Source organism: Macaca nemestrina, chromosome 1, assembly GCF_043159975.1.
Source record: "Macaca nemestrina isolate mMacNem1 chromosome 1, mMacNem.hap1, whole genome shotgun sequence".
Taxonomy (NCBI): Eukaryota; Metazoa; Chordata; class Mammalia; order Primates; family Cercopithecidae; genus Macaca; species Macaca nemestrina.
This window is the reverse complement of record NC_092125.1, coordinates 133,040,123-133,057,984: the sequence shown is the minus strand read 5'-3', so window position 1 is coordinate 133,057,984 and position 17,862 is coordinate 133,040,123. Positions and strand designations below refer to the sequence as shown.

The 17,862-nt window shown below is 39.8% G+C and overlaps 1 protein-coding gene across 10 annotated transcripts in view; it reads right to left on the bottom strand.

Moving 5' to 3' along the window:
• The window catches only part of LOC105485459 (dihydrolipoamide branched chain transacylase E2), a 97,896-nt gene that overhangs the window by 11,232 nt on the left and 68,802 nt on the right, over positions 1-17,862 (bottom strand). For 8 of the 10 annotated variants that reach the window (XM_071072866.1, XM_071072894.1, XM_071072782.1 and 5 more), the window contains 2 exons: positions 17,487-17,695; positions 264-380 (listed from right to left, as the gene is read on the bottom strand). In XM_071072866.1, coding sequence (XP_070928967.1) covers positions 17,528-17,695 — 168 coding nt within the window. In that variant the 3' untranslated portion in view covers positions 264-380; positions 17,487-17,527. Of the gene's footprint in view, positions 1-263; positions 381-13,974; positions 17,696-17,862 lie in introns of those variants that run through there. The other 2 variants (XM_071072825.1, XM_071072858.1) reach the window with 2 other exon arrangements.

Genomic DNA, 17,862 nt, shown 5'->3' with positions numbered 1-17,862 from the left:
CACATAGTGTGGCAAGTGAGGTAAGCATAGCAAAAGAATCGCAGAAGAATTGTTTCTTACTTCTGTGGAAATCTATCTTCCAGAGGAGCACAGTTATACGAGTGACCATGAACACCCCGCAGAAAACTTTTAAATTCTATTCCAGTTCGTTTGGACATTCCAACCAATACAGACACAGTAGAGGTATCAGCAGCAAGCTATTTATATGTGAAGAATAAAGGAAAAATATTTTTGAAAAATACTCACCATTGTCAAATACTTACCAATATCGGTAGATGCTGAAGCTCACATAACCAAAATTAGTGACTATCAGTTAAGAGTAGATTGCAGGGGGAAATTTTTTTTCAATGTGGCTCCAAATGATTAAAATCCCCAGTCAGCTGTAACCAAGTGAAATGTAATGTCAGCCTAGTTCTAATTTTAGTTCCTGGACAAAGCTGAGAATAGAAAGAATCACATGAGGCTTCTTTGCGAAGGATCAGCTGATAATGTATGTGAGTGCATTCTGTGGACTGCAAAACCATACTACAGACATTATAAAACTATCAGGCATAACTATTTCTAAGATCCTGAAAAATAATGCCTATTCAAACTCCTTCTACTTTTCACAACTTAATCATTTCACAGAATTTAATGCATCTATTCCATCCAAGTAGAGAAACTTGGAATATGTTGATGTATGCCATAACAGAAATTATACCCAGTAAACCATAGATCTGCATAAGTTTGAGCTAAAGACCCAGATGCTTTAGAAAAAGAAAAAATAAAGGTGTGGATAAGCATGAGTAACAGAGGAGCCCCAAACTTCTGCTGTACCTGGACTTCAAATTAAATTACCTCTCACTTCGATCTCTTCAGTTTTCATAGATAGGACTTAATTCCAGGTTCTTAAAAAATAAACTATATCTTTATTTTGAATTTATAATATATACACATGGAACAAAATTCAAAAGCTCAATCTCCACTGTCTCCATCCCCCACCCCTTCCACCATCCCTGCCTCCAGTAGGGAGGTTCTCTTCAAGTTCTCTTCTCTGAAGGCAACCACTATTGCCAGTTCTTTGTGTACCCTTACAAAGATGGTCTGTGAATTTACAAGCTTAAATATACCTATATCCCTTAAAAGTAACACAGATGTGAAGGCATGAACACCTACAAAAATGGTAGCATACTATATACATTGTTCTATACTGTCTTTTCTTCACTTAGGATATCTTGGAAACTGTTTCATATTAGTATATTTAGAGCAGCGTCATTCTTTTTAATGGCCACATAGTAGTTTAGCATGTAGGTGGGTCATAATTTACATAGTCATTTGGACATCTCAGCAATATTGGTGCTTTACAAATTTATGCCTGATTATCTCACAGAAATTCTCTAACACTTCTATAACGAATTAAGTTCTAAGAGTTGTGGGACTGCTCAAGATCACAGAAAGAGTAAAGAAGCCATGGCCACAATTGAAACTCTAACTTCCCTGTCCCAAGAGTGTACACCACCCAACACATATGGAGTGCTTGGATATGTTCATAAGTAAAAATCAAGATCTCACACCTGTAGTCCCAGCACTTTGAGAGGCCAAGATGGTAGGATCACTTGAACCCAGGAGCTGGAGACCAGCCTGAGCAACAGAGCGAGACGTTGTCTCTACCAAAAAAAAAAAAAAAAAAGTTAAAGTAGCCAGGCATGGTGGTCCTGTCTCCATAAAAAGAAAAAAAAAAAGAAAAAGAAAACTAGCCAGGTGTAGTGGTGTGTTCCTGTAGTCTCAGCTACTTGGGAGACTGAGGTGGGAGGATATTTTGAGCCAGGGAGGTCAAGCTGTGATGGTGCCACTGCACTCCAGCCTGGGCAACAGAGCCTTCCTTGTCTGAAGAAAAAAAAAAGAGAGAGAGAGAGATCCAGGGAGTTTTGATTCAGTTAAAAAGAACAATATATTGTTACTCTGGAGAAAATTTAGATTTCTTTCTGCCTTGGCACTACCTACAATTAAATTTTAATTTGACAGTATTTCTAGAGAACTCACAAATTTCAAGGCATCTCTCTTCTCCTTCCCTTATCTACTTCTTATTTCCCATCCCCATGGAGTGACTTACACTAAAGACAGGTCAGGGAGGATAGAGAAAGTGAATAGATGCCTGAGCTATTTATGAGGCAAATTAGCCAGAATTTTGGTGACTTTAGAGGGATATAGAGAGTGAATGTGAAGGAAGAGACAGGCACTACATAATGAATATCTGTCATTTATAACTGTCCAAAATCTTTTGAATATCCTCCGCATTTTTATAATCCCCCACATCATGAATCCTACCTTTCCAAGTTAGAATTTGAAGGGGGAAAAAAAAAATCCCAGCCTCCCTTGCTACTGGAATGGGGTATGTGACTAATTTTACACACTACTAAGTTTCCACTAATTATATACACCAACAAAAGGCTCTGTTGGGTGACTCGTGTCGCTAGTGTCCATTTTTGCTGGCATGGGTAGCAGCAAAGACAGTATATTCTGGGGTTTGTTTTGGCAGCAAGAGTTGCCTAACCTCAGCAGATGTAGCTGGTTCTGGGGTCAGCAGCAGCAACCCCCTTACTAGGCAAGTACTGTAACGTAGTTCTGGAATTCTGACAAAGTCTACGACATGGATGATTCTTGAGGACATTATGGTAAGTAAGCCAGTTACAAAAGGACAAATAAAAAAAATTATGGAGATAGATGGTGGTGATGGTTGCACAATATTATGAATGTGTTTAATACCACTGAACTGTACACTTGAAAATGGTCAAGATGGTAAATTTAATGTTATGTGTATTTTACCACATAGAATACACTCTATGTTGTTCTCACCATGGCAAAATCACCAAATGAGGCTTTTCTCAGGAGGTATCCCCATCATTAAGTGGTGAATGACAATATTCTGGATATTAATCTCTTATTAGATACAGTACTTGCAAATATTTTATCCCATTCTGTGGGTTGCCTTTTTACTCTCTTAATAGTGTCTTTTGATGCACAAATTTAAAAAATTTTATGATATCCAGTCTATCTTTTTTTAAGAGATAGGGTCTCACTCTGTTTCCCAGGCTGAAATGCAGTGGCGCAATTGTAGCTCACTGTAACCTCGAACCCCGGCCTCAAGCAATCCTCCCACTTCTGCCTCCCAAAGTACTGAGATTACAGGCCTGATCCACCTCACCCAGTCTATTTTTTTTTTCTTTTGTGGCCTATGCTTTTGGTGTCTTATCCAATACATCATTGCCAAATCTAATGTTGTGCAGCTTTTCACCTATGTTTACTTCTTAGAGTTTTATAGTTTTGGATCTTACATTTAGGTCTTTGATCTGTTTTGAGTTAATTTTTATACATGATATTGGGTAAGGGTCTGTCTTAGTCTGCTCAGGCTGCTATAAAAAATTTTTTTGAAATAGGTAGTTTGGACTGTGCGTGGTGGCTCATGCCTGTAATCCCAGCACTTTGGGAGGCCGAGGCGGGTGGATCACGAAGTCAGGAGATCGAGACCGTCTTTGATAACACAGTGAAACCCCATCTGTACTAAAATACAAAAAAATTAGCCAGGCATGGCGGCGGGTGCCTGTAGTCCCAGCTATTCAGGAGGCTGAGGCAGGAGAATGATGTGAACCCGGGAGGTAGAGCTTGCAGTGAGCTGAGATCACGCCACTGCACTCCAGCCTGGGTGACAGGACGAGACTCGTCTCAAAAAAAAAAAAAAAAAAAAAAAAAAGAAATAGGTAGTTTGTCTGTTTCCCCAAAGCCTCCCCCAAGTCCCTGGTAACCATCATATTCTCTACTTCTATGAGTTCAATTTTTTTAGATCCCACATATAGGTGAAATTAAGTGGTATATTTGTGTTTCTGTTCCTGGCTTATTTCACTTAATATAATGTCTTCCACATTTATTCATGTTGTTGCTAGTGACAGGATTTCTTCCTTTTTCAAGGCCGAATAACACTCCATTGTGTATATATGCATTTTCTTTATCCTTTCATCTATTGATGAACACTTAGGTTCATTTCATCTTGGCTAGTGTGAATAATGCTGCAATAAGCATCAGGGTGCAGCTATCTGTTTGACATACTGATTTCCTTTACTTTGGATATGTACTTAGTACGGGATTAATGAATCCTATAGTAGTTTTTCCATTTTTAATTTTTTTAGTAACCTCCATACTGTTTTTCACACAGGCTGTACTAATTTACATTCCCACCAACAATGTGCAAGGGTCTCCTTTTCTCCACATCCTCTCCAACACGTGTTATCTTTTGTCTTTTTGATAACAGTCATTCTAACAGGTGTGAGGTGATAGCTCACTGTGATTTTAATTAGCATTTCTCTGAGGATCGTTGATTTGAGGTACTTTTTCATGTACCTGTTGGATATTTTTATGTCTTCTTTGGAGAAATGTCTACTCAGATCCTTGGCCAATTTTTAAATTGGGTTCTTTGTTTTCTCATTGCTGAGTTGTTTGAGTGTCTTTTTTTTATTATTATTATATTCACCCCTTATTGGATGTATGATTTGCAGATAGGTTGTCTCTTCACTCTGTTGATTGTGTCCTCAACCATGCAAGAGATTTTTAGTTTGATGTAATCCCATTTGTCAATGTTTGTTTTTGTTGCCTGTGCTTCTGGATTTGTGTCAAAAAAAAAAAAATCATTGCCCAGATGAATGTCATGGAGCTTTTCTTCTACGGTTTCTTCTAGTGGTTTTACAGTTTTAGGCCTTATATTTAAGTCTTTAATTCATTTATAGCTTATTTTTTAATGTAGCATGAAATATTAGTTTTATTCCCCTGCATATGGATATCCAGTTGTCCCAAAACCATTGAGTGAAGAGAGTGTTCTTTGCTAATTGTGTGTTCTTGGCACCTTTGTCAAAAATCAGTTGACTATTGGCTGGGCATATTGGCTCATTCCTGTAATCCAAGCACATTGCGAGACTGAGATGTGTGGACTGCTTGAGGTCAGGAGTGTGAAACCAACCTGGGCAACATAGCAAGCCCCTGCCTCTACAAAAAATAAAAATAAAAAAAGTTTTAATTAGCTGGGCATGATGGGGCACACCTGTAACCTTAGCTATTCAGGAAGGTGAGGCAGGAGGATCCTTTGAGCCCAAGAGCTCAAGGCTGCAGTAGGCTATGATAGCATCACTGCATTTCAGCCTGGGTGACAAAGGGAGACCCTATCTCAAAACAAATAAACAAAACATCAATTGACCATAAATGTATGAATTTATTTCTGGGCCTTCTATTCTGTTCTATTGGTCTGTGTCTGTTTTATGCCAGTACCATACTGTTTTACCTATTTGTATTTTGAGAGACAGGGTCTCACTGTGTTGCCCAGGTTGGTGTTGAACTCCTGGGCTCCAGCAGTCCTCCTGTCTTAGCCTCCCTAGTAGCTGGGACTACAGGCATGTGCCTCTGCACCTGGCTATCATGCTGTTTTCTTGCAGCCTTTCTTGAGGCAGGATCTCACTGTGTTGCCCAGGATAGAGTGCAGTGGTACAATCAGAACTCTTTGCAATCTAGACCTCCCAGGCCCAAGCAATCCTCCCACCTCAGTCTCCTGAGTAGCTGGGGCCACAGGCACACGCCACCATACCCAGCATTTTAAAACTTTTTTGCAGAGACAGGTTCTGCCTGTGTTGCCCAGGCTGGTCTTGAACTCCTGGGCTCAAGCAATCCTCCTGCCTCAGCCTCCCAAAGTGTTGTGATTATAGGCATGGGTCACTGTGTCCAGCCTTATCATGCTGTTTTGATTACTGTAGCGGTGTGGTATATTTTGAAGTCAGGTAGTATCAACACCCCAGCTTTGTTCTTTTTGTTCAAGATTGCTTTGGCTATTTGAAGTCTTTTGCGGTTCCACATAAACTTTAGGATTGTTTATTCTATTTCTGTGAAAACTGTCATTAGGATTTTGATAGAGATTGCATTGAATCTGTAGATCACTTTGGGTAGGATGGACACTTGAACAATATTAATTCTTCCAATCTATGAACATGGGATATCTTTTCGTTTATGTCTTCAATTTTTTTCATCAATGTTTTATAGTTTGCAGTGGACAGATCTTTCGCCTCTGTAGTTGAATTTATTTCTAAGTTTTTTTTTCTTTCTAGCTATTGTAAAAGATTTTTTAATTTCCTTTTTGGATAGTGTTACCGGAGGTCCTTGCTCCCAGAGCTCCCAAGATGGTGGCGAGCCACTTCTAAGATGGTGGCAAACCTCGTGTTCTCTGATCTGGGGTTCTTGGTCTCAGGGATTCCAAGGAATGGAATCTTGGGCCATGTGGTGTTATAGGCTCTATTAGAAGCCGTGGGTCACGGATGAGAACCGTGGAACCCAGTGACTAGTGTTCAGCTCAATTAGGATGAACCCAGGCACTTAGCCCTGCAGGAAAAATAGCAAGCCTTTAGCCCGATAGGGAGCAGCAATGGGCGCCTCGCTAGATCAGGAGCACATCGGACACCCTGCTGGATCCTGAGGGATGGAAATCAGCAGCGGGTCTGGGACGGCGGCAAACAGCAGTGGTGGACGGCCAGCGAAAGCTTAGCTGGAGCCATAACGGACAGGTACCAGAAGAGTGCAGCTGCAAGATTTAATAGAGTGAAAACAGAGCTACCATATAAGGGGAGGGGACCCAAAGGGGGTTGCCTTTGCCAGCTCAAATGCCTGGATTTATATCCTAATCCTTGTCCCTCCCGCTGTGCTCTCAGGCAATAGATGATTGGCTATTTCTTTACCTCCTGTTTTTACCTAATTAGCATTTTAGTGAGCTCTCTGATTGGTCAGGTGTGGGCTAAGTTGCAAGCCCTGTTTTTAAAGGTAGATGTGGTCACCTTCCTAGCTAGGCTTAGGGATTCTTAGTCGGCCTAGGAAATCCAGCTAGTCCTGTCTCTCAATAGTTTGTTGTTAGTGTATAGAAACACAACTGATTTTTGTATGTTAATTTTATATCCTGCAAGTTTACTGACTTTGTTTATTAGTTCTAACAGTTTTGTTTTGTTTTTTTGGTGCAGTCTTTAGAGTTTTTTAATATATAAGGTCATGTCATCTGTAAACAGGGACAATTTAACATTTTCCTTTCCAATTTGTATGCCTTTTATTTCTTTATCTGGCCTAATTGCTTTGGCTAAAACTTACAGTATATTGAGTAGAAGTGACAGGTGTGGGCATCTGATATGGTTTGGCTGTGTCCCCACCCAAATCTCATATCAAATTGTAATTAGAATTGTAATCCCCACATGTCAAGGGAGGGACTTGGTGGGAGGCGATTGGATCATGGGGGAGGTTTCCCCCATGCTGTTCTTGTGATAATGAGTGAGTTCTCACAAGATCTGGTTGTTTGATAAGTGTCTGGTGCTTTCCCCTTCTTGCTCTCTCTCTTGCCTGCTGCCATGTAAGACAAGCTTTGCTTCCCCTTTGTCTTCTGCTATGATTGTAAGTTTCCTGAGGCCTCTCCAGCCATGAAGAACTGTGCATCAATTGAGCCTCTTTTGGTAGTATCTTTATAGCAGTGAGAGAACAGATTAATACAGCATACTTGTCTTGTTCCTGATCTTATAGAAAAAACTTTCCAGTTTTCACCATTGAGTATAATGTTGGCTGTGGGTTTGTCACATCTGATCTTTCTTGTGTTGAGGTACATTCCTTCTATACCTAATTTGCTGAGTTTTTAAAATGAAAGGGTGCTGAATTGTGTCAAATATTTTTTTACATCTATTGAAATGATCAAATAGTTCTTTTAGTGTATTAACGTGGTGTATCACATTTATAGATTCGTGTACATTGATCCATCCTTACATCTGAGATACAATGGGTAGTTTCTTTTTCTTTTCCTTTTTTTTTTTTTCAGACAGAGTCTCACCCAGGCTGGAGTGCAGTGGTGTGATCACGCACTGCAACCTCCACCTCCTGGGCCCAAGTAGTCCTCTGACCTCAGCCTCCTGAGTAGCTGGGACTACAGGCATGCACCACCATGCCCAACTAATTTCTTTTTTTGTATTTTTGATAGAGTTGGGGTTTCACTATATTGCCCAGGCTGGTCTCAAACTCCTGAGCTTAAGCAATCCATCAGCCTCAGCCTGCAGAATGCTGGGATTACAGGCATAAGCCACTGCACCCAGCCAAGACTGGATAATTTCTAAATGATAGAATTTATTGCTCATAGTTCTGGAGGCTGGGAAGTCCCAGATCAAGGCACCAGCAGATTTGGTGTTTGGTGAGGGTGTATTCCTCACAGGTAGTACTTTCTCCCTGTATCCTCATAGGTGAAACAAGCTCCTTCAGGGCCTCTTTTATAAGGGCACTAATCCCATTTACGAAGGCAATGTCCTTATGATCTAATTATCTCCCCAAAGCCCCACTTCTTAATACATCACCTTGGGGATTAGGTTTCAACATATGAATTAATCGGGGGGACACAACATTCAGACCATCGCAGGGTCCTACTTCATTCTTTTGTATTCTTCATTCTAGTGTTCCTAGTACCACTTGCTGAAAAGACTGTCCTTTCCCCTTTCACAAGAGCATGAATTGTCTCGGCACCCTTGTCAGAAAGACATTTGACCATATATGTGAAGGTTTATTTCTGGGCCTCTATTCTATTCCATTGGTCTTTATGTCTGTCTTTATGCCAGTACTACACTGTTGTGAACACCGATATTCTTTTATGTGGAAATCTTCCAGGTAAGGTTGGGTGGATGGAGGTGTGTGTGTCTGTGTGTCTATGCAAGGAAAACTCTTAAATAACAGACTGTACACTTGCCGAATGTTAATGGGTCATTCTTCTCCATATTTGGAGATTTATATTGGAAAGTTATGGCTATATCCTAACTTGCACCACTTGGTCTCACAAAACAGAGACTATTTCTAAGGAGAGGTCGGAAATGCTGGTGGACACCCAATGTCTTTCCCCTGGACCTTAAACTCTGATTCCAGTCAGTCACATATGACTTCTGCTGCATTTGCCCAGTTTCAATCTTTTTTTTTTTTTTTTTTTTTTCTGAGACAGAGTCTCTCTCTGTTACCCAGGCCGGAGTGCAGTGGTGCCATCTGGGCTCACTGCAACCTTCAACTCCTGGGTTCAAGCGATTTTCCTGCCTCAGCCTCCCAAGTAGCTGGGATTACAGGCACCCACCATGCCCAGCTAATTTTTGTATTTTTTAGCAGAGATAGTGTTTCACCATGTTGGCCAGGCTGGTCTCAAACTCCTGACCTCAAGTGATCTGCCCACCTCAGCCTCCCAAAGTGCTGGGATTACAGGCATAAGCCCGGCCCAGTTTCAATCTTTTAATACCTTAAATATTTAAGTTAGTAAAATTGCTAAGAAAAATTGTTCATTTTAAGTGCAAATTATTCCCTTTTCTTTTTTCTATTATTAAATATGTATTTTATGAATAAAAAGTTAATGTTTTTAACTAGGAATTAAAATGTACTTCTGATTTTTAGGCTTGTTTTGTGCCAGTTGTCATTTTTCACACACACACATGCACACACCCCACCATCACCACCACCACCATCATTTCTGTAAACCAATCAACAGTAGAGACACTAGAGACTATTATGTGAAAACCGTTTATTCTATAGCCTACTGGGAATTGGCTAGAAGTTAGACGGACATTGGAAATGACTTTTAAATCTTCATTTGAGAAAAAGCATGCCATGAGTCTAAATAACCAATGTCATTTAGCAAACAAAATACAAGTGAACAAAACACGATTTCTCTGATGAATGAAGTGGTTGCCATAGTTTTTCCCAATATGTAAAGATAGTTCTCATAAGAAATATACCACCTAAGCAGTAGTGATCAGAATATTATGCAAACTTATTGGGGGTAATTTAAATTCCAAATCAGAAGAATAGAAGACATAAAAGTCTTTCTTCAAAAGAAAAACAAAACAAAAAACAAGACCCGTTCTATGTCAAATGATACAGAAATGGCACTGGCTTCCTTTATGTTGACTGAGATACTTTTTACTGCAGAGCAAATTAAAAAGATATGCTCACCCCACTTTTATTTATTTATTTATTTATTTATTTATTTATTTTTTGAGACGGAGTCTCACTCTGTCACCCAAGCTGGAGTGCAGTGGCCGGATCTCAGCTCACTGCAAGCTCCACCTCCCGGGTTCACGCCATTCTCCTGCCTCAGCCTCCCGAGTAGCTGGGACTACAGGCGTCCACCACCTCGCCCGGCTAGTTTTTTTTGTATTTTTTTAGTAGAGACGGGGTTTCACCATGTTAGCCAGGATGGTCTCGATCTCCTGACCTTGTGATCCGCCCGTCTCGGCCTCCCAAAGTGCTGGGATTACAGGCTTGAGCCACCGCGCCCGGCCCCTCCCACTTTTATTTTTATGCACTACTTTTAGTTCTGTGGAAATGAAAGCTATACTGAATTTAAAACTTTTTACACACATAATCCTGTGCAAATTTTGTAATCCTTTGTTTGACAGATATTAACCCAACTTTCTAATATATTTTGTATATGTTTCTTTTTGTTTGAGACAAAGTCTCACTCTGTCACTCAGGCTGGAGGGCAGTGGTGCAATCACAGTTCACTGCAGCTTCCACCTCCTGGGCACAGGTGATCTCACCTCAGCTTCCCAGGTAGCTGGGACCACAGGCGTGCACCACCATGCCCGGCTAACTTTTTGTGTGTGTATATATATATACATTTTTTTTTTTTGTAGAGATGAGGTTTTACCATGTTGCCCACATTGGATATTTTGTATACATTTCAAAAGGCAACTACAAAAATTGGTTTTTCATATTTCTACAAATATTGTACAGAATGTTTAATATCTTGTAAATATGGAAGCTGTGACAAATTTTTGTACTTAGAAAGTATGACAATCTGAAAATCAACATTTTACAGAAATGACACCATTCTGTTGAAACTGGAGTATACTGCACTTATATATCATTATTTCTAATATACACCTAATTATTAGAGAAATTAGTGCACTAAAGGACAGTGGTGGTTTTTAAAAATGATATCTTTGCTGTGGCAAGTTTGTCCTGCTCTGACCAAAGCAACATTTGAACCAACAGGCCCTTCTAATCTTACGCCAGCAGCACAATGGGATCGAGGCCAGGTTCTTGTGCAATTTGTGAAACCTTTGGTTTGCAGAGTTGTTAGCGTAGTGGCTTGGCTCATCAGTTCTGAGCATTTGAATACCTCATGTTTCAAACTGTTAGTCCTGTTCTGATTTATATTCATCCCTGCCATTCCTATTAACTTAATTACACCTGCCCACAACTTAATTTACTTGCCTTTGTTACTACAGTTTGAACTCCAGCTACATTTTTCTAAGAAATTAAATTGCTAGGTTTTTATAGCTGACTGCACTCTTCCAACTTCTCTACAGACTTTATGGTCTTTTTGGACTTTGCTTTTTAGCACATGTTGGGAACTGTTATGAAGTTTTCTTGCAGCACACTTGAAGTTAAATAGCTTTTTCCAAGTTTAATACAGTTTGATGGCTCTTCTTGGGGTGTAGATGGGTGGGGGCACTTGCATTGCCCGTTGGAGGAGACTCTGCCTTCTGCTCAGCCAAAAATCAGTGTGAATCCCTTTCTTTGACTGTTCATCTTTCTCCATACCAAACCTAAATTCTTGATCTTCCACCTGTTCTCATTTCTTCTGTCCTATCTCTTGTTAAGACTCACAACAGCTGTTCCCCATGCTTTGCATTGTAACATTCCACATGGTACTCCATAAAAGCCTGATATAGATGACCTCTCTATAACAGAACTGCAATTATTCTTGTCATGCTTCAGTTATTTCTGTGGCTCTCCTCTGGAGTGTCTCCAAATTCTCCTGCTCAGTTTTAGCAAGCTGGCCTGGAGTTCTCTCACAGGGTCTGGCTAGCATATTAATTTGCTTGTGGTTAAAAGCCTTTGTGCTCAGTACTGAGATGGTCACATAATGAATTTTCATTTCCATTTTATTCTGAACTTGCAAACTTCAGAGATTCATACTATCTTCAGTGTTTAAATGGTAATGCCTTTTGTAAAATAAAGGACGCTGCAGGCCAGGCATGGTGGTGCATGCCTGTAATCCCAGCGCTTTGTGAGGCGGAGGCACGCAGATCACTTGAGGCCAGGAGTTCAAGACCAGCCTGGCCAACACGGCGAAACCCCGTCTCTGCTAAAAATAGAAAAATTAGCCAGGCATGATGATGCATGCCTGTAATCCCAGCTACTCGGGAGTCTGAGGAATGAGCATTGTTTGAACCCAGGAGATGGAGGTTGCAGAGCGCGGAGCCGAGATCATGCCACTGCACTCTAGTCGGGGTGACAGAGTGAGACTTTGCCTCAAAAAAATTTTAAAGCCTGTGGTTATTTTGATGGGATAGCAAGGATAATATGAATCATGTTAGGTTTGGCATAAATAGTTCATAGTTGACCTGGTCTGTGTGACTGTCTGAGGTGAGTCATCTGATGACCTTGACATGCTAAAGCATTGGAATGAATGTCTATAGATCGGACAGAGGTGGGTTCAGAGAACTATTTAGGAGACATCTGGGTAGGAGTTGTGGCCAACAATGATGACAGGTGAGCAGTGGGGAAAAAAGCCAGGATTGCAAGGAGTTAAAGATCACCCATTCAAGAAGTCTGGCAGAAGGAGCAACCCAGGAAATGTATTCATTTAGTGGCAGTCCGAGGTAACAATATAAGAAAAGCATTCTGAGTCTTCTTTTAGGCAAACTGAAATTTGCCATTAGAGAAGAAGGGAGTTCTTTGTCTTTTGTTTGTTTTAGGGACTATTTAAAAAATAAGAACATTTCCGTCTTATGAGTTAAGGCAGCACTATCCAATAGAATTTTCTGTGTTGATGGAAATAGTCTACATCTGTGCTATCCAAGTATGGCGCTATAAGCCACATGTAGCTATTTAAATTTAAATTTAAATTAATTAGTGTGACTACTGAGCAATTGAAACGTGGCTAGTATATCTGAGTTGAATTTTGATTAATTAAAATTTAAATTTAAATAGCTACATGTGGCTGGAGTCTACCGCATTAGACACCTCAGAGTTCAAGTTTTACTAACGAGACTAGCAGATTAATGTCAAAATATTAATGTCTTAAAACAATAAAAGTGTATTATTCAACTGTATCACATCCAACCCAATCAGGGCTAGGGTGTAGGAAGGACAGCATTCTGCTCTGTCTAGTCATTTGGAACACTGGCTCCTTCTCTCTTGTGTGGTGCCATCTTCAACCTTGAAGGGTGCATGTTGGAGGGGAAGAGACAGAATGTGAAGAATCTCTTGAGAAGTGTTATGGGCCATGTCTGGAAATGGCCTACATTACTTCAACCCATATACCCATATGCTAATAGTTACAAATAAATGACATGGCCCTACCTAACTGCAGGCTGAAAGAAAAGGAACCAGGTTTATGGACACATAACATTACCCTGCCACACTGAAATTTGCAGAGTTCTGGGATCAGGTTCTAATACCTCCTCCATAAGGAAATGGAAATAAATTTTAATCAGTGTGCTAAGGGAGTAAATCTGGTTCAGTTCTGGATGTGAGGAAGAGACTGAAGGATCAAAGTGGGGCAATGGGGTTCAACACAGGGCAGGGATCAGGAGGAAGAGATGGAATAAATAATAGAGGGCAGAAAAAAGTTGGTATTTGCTGATGGAGAACCACTTCTCGGAAAGAGAAACAAAAAGAAACAAAGTGTGAGAATAGAAATTTTGAGGTGAAAAGGAGAGAAATTCAAGGTTCTTAGGTTAAATCACTTTGTCTGCACTGAGGTTATTTGCTTATTATGACAAGCCTTTGGAAGATGTTTGGATAGGTGCTTAAAATTAGAAGAAAAGACCCAAACAGGTACTGTAAAGAATGCCTTGGGCATGCATTGTAGAATCTGGAAGGTATTTGTTTCAGACTAATCTGGTAATCCAGATATTTCACAGAAAGTGTCATGTAAATTCAAATATGTATCTTCTTTTTCTCTTGATAAATATCCCTATGGTAAGCCATGGAGTTCTGTTAATCTTCTGTTTGACCAAATAACTAGGCTTGGAAATTTTAACTTAACCTTTTTCCTTTTACCACAATTAAGGTGCCAGTATAAGAGTAGAGCATTAAAGTTAGTAAGTATATTATCATGCAACCATTTTAAGAAAAATCAGATGAATAGAGAATACTGAAACTAGTAATTCGTATTTTGACAGCATCAGTTGAACTGTCAGCACAGCATGAAGTTTGAGAGTAGAATTATTTCTCAAATTAACATTGAACTTAAACCGGGAAGAAAATACAAATGTTCTTTGTTGGAGAAATTATAAAATCTTGGAATTGCAACAAACAGCCTCACAGTTTAGTAGTATCTTGTGTATTTGCCTTCCACTCCTTACTCTACTGCTACCTCAGCTTCCTCTCTATCCATGTCATTAAAGAACTCTCTTAGAAAAATTCATAATTTAACATGAACTGAGGTGGGATGGGGTGGGAAGGCAATGCCTCACTTTACATAGTTCATTTCCTTTTTAATCTGCCCAGAAAAAATTTCTCCCAGATTCCCATTCTCGATTCATGTAGTTGAATGAGGATGGCTGACTCCTAGGCTCCAAAGGTGACCATAAGACTCAAGTGTGGACAGAGTATTCTATTCTCCTGCCCACAATGACAGGCACATGAACCAAGAAAGACAAATCAAAAGCTGTCCTGGATATGTGTGTGTGTGTGTATGTGTGTGTGCGTGCCTGTGTGTATGTATGTGTGTATATATATACATATATATATATATATAGAGAGAGAGAGAGAGAGTCTTGCTCCGTTGCCCAGGCTGGAGTGCAATGGCACAATCTCAGCTCATGGTATGGTAGATGTTTAATGTTTGAATGTATAATAAATGCATACAATGGAATACTATGCAGGCATTTATTTATTTATTTATTTTGAGACAGAGTCTCGCTCTATCATCCAGGCTGGAGTGCAGTGGCGCGATCTTGGCTCACTGCAACCTCCGCCTCTGGTTCAAGCAATTCTCCTGCCTCAGCCTCCTGAGTAGCTGGGACTACAGGTGCCCGCCACCATGCCTGGCTGATTTTTGTATTTACAATAGAGATGAGGTTTCACCATATTGGCCAGGCTGGTCTCGAACTCCTGACCTTGTGATCCACCTGCCTTGGCCTCCCAAAGTGGTAGGATTACAGGCGTGAGCCACCACACCCAGCCTATGCAGCCATTTAAAGCATGATAATGTGGAATTGTTTATTGACATGTAAGGTTACCCATAATATAATGTTATATTTTAAAAATCAAATAATAAAATAGTAGCTATACTATGATCCTGTTTTAATAAAAAAGAATAGCCATATATACAGATACATACATCAAAATGTTAATAGTGGTAAGATTATGAATGATTTTTTATTTTATTGGTTAACTCTTTGTATTATCTGAAATTTTACAATAACAGCATTTATTTGACCTATTTTTTTTTTTTTAAGAGACCAGGTCTCACTCTGTCACCCACACCGGAGGATAGTGGCACAATGACAGCTCACTACAGCTTTGAACTCCTGGGCTCAATTGATCCTCCTGTCTCAGCTTCCTGAGTAGCTGGGACTACAGATGCACACCACCACACATGGCTAAGTTTTTTTTTTTTGGAGACAAAGTGTTGCTCTGTTGCCCAGTCTGGAGTGCAGTGGTGTGATCTCTGCTCACTGTAACCTCCGCCTCTCGGGCTCAAGCAATTCTCCTGCCTCAGCCTCCCAAGTAGCTGGGACTACAGGCGTGCGCCGCAAGGCCCAGGTAATTTTTTGTATTTTTACAAAACCGTAGAGACGGGATTTCACCATGTTGGCCAGGGTGGTCTTGAACTCCAGATCTCAGGTGATCTGCCCGCCTTGGCCTCCCAAAGTGCTGGAATTACAGGCGTGAGCCACCAGGCTAATTAAAAAAAAAATTTTTTTTGAGATGGGATCTCACTATGTTGCCCAGGCTGGTCTCAAATTCCTGGCCTCAAGTGATCCTCCTGCTTTGGCCTCTCCTATAACTGGGATTACAATTACAAGTCATCACACCTGGCTGATGTATTCTTTCCTGATTTAAAAATTATTTCCATTTTGAGAAAAACCAAGTAGATACTAAAACAACCTTTTTTCTGTCACAAAACTTCACTTAAACAACTAATTTTGGCATACAGTTTTCAACTGGACAATATTAGAAACAACATGGATTTCCGAATGCAAATGGAAATGTTGGATACATTAATCTTGATGCTATTTCTGATTAAAGTAGACCTTTAGCAAAATGATCATTATCAAACCTTCATTTCTATATAAAATTTCGTATTTTTTATATCCATAATTACTATTAGATTCTTCCTTCTCCTCTTATTTACATTCTTACCCAGGATATGAAGAATGGAAGAGACCTTAATTTCTTATCCTATTTTTTAGCTAAAAGTTAAAAGGAAGTAGATTTCTGAAATTAAAAAAAAAAAAAGAAATGTCAGTGGCTGCTACCTTTAAAGTACCTTCCTTACATGAGGGAAGTTTGCAAAGGTGAAGGTCTTTCCCAAGAAAATACCAAACCATTACCAAAAATCTAAAAGTATATCCATTTTAAACGAACACCTTTAATAGACTGGTTATAAAACTATAATTGGACATTTTTAAGGCCAGTTTATACTTTTCCCTTTTCAAAGACATTAATTAATATAAATAAGACATTTACAGATGATGTTCTCTATACAGAGCCAGACTATACTCTTGGATATCTCCAAAGAGAAGTATAATTGCACTTATTTTATACAACAATTAGCATAACAGGGAAATGGGAAATATTTTTGCATATAAATTCCATTTCTTAAGTATAATTAAAAAGTGTCATTAAGAGTCAGTTAAAAAAAATAGGGCATATACTGTCTGTATATGGCTACCTGTCTTTTAGTAACATTAATTTTGTTTTTTTTTGTTTTTGAGACAGAGTCTTGCTCTGTTGCCCAGGATGAAGTGTAATGGCACGATCTCAGCTCACTGCAACCTCCACCTCCCAGGTTCAAGCGATTCTCCTGCCTCAGCCTCCCGAGTAGCTGGGATTATAGGCACCCACCACCATACCTGGCTAATTTTTATATTTTTAGTAGAGGCGGGGTTTCACCATGTTGGCCAGGCTGGTCTCGAACTCCTAACCTCAGGTGATCTGCCCACCTCGGCCTCCCAAAGTGCCGGGATTACAGGCGTGAGCCACCACGCCCTGCCTAATTTTGTTAATCTTGCCAGTTTCAAGTCATTGACACAAAAATGTCAGCACCGTATTAAGAAGTCACACTCTGACCTATAAAATGTGACAGCCCCAGGAGAACTATTACCCCATTATTCATTTTCAGTAAAAAGTCTAATAGAACAGTGACAAATATTGTACCTTAGATCCTTAATCATACGATACAAATCATTTACAATACAAATTGTAAAGATGAACATGTGCTGGCACAGCTAGGGTTTACATACTCTTTGGAAGCTCAAAAAGTTCAAGAATGTCTTATCGGTCTTCATTTCAGATCTAGTAGCATAAAAGCCGGGTTTTCTAAGTAGGATTTCCACAAATTAGAGAAGCGTGACATTGTAGCACCATCAATAACTCTGTGATCAGCTGACCAGCTCACATTCACTATCTGTGCCTTATATACTTCTCCTTTCTGGTTAAATCGGGGAATGGCCTAGAAATGAAAAAAAGAAAAAAAAAAAAAACAAAGAGTAAACCCTCACTTGCTCAAAGCTCAAGCTCTAACAATGGTGTAAGATCAAGCAAACCCTTCTTCCTACAGTAGAGAAAAAAATGGGCATCCCCAATGACTTTTGAAAATGCTGACTCCTATTCTTCCCA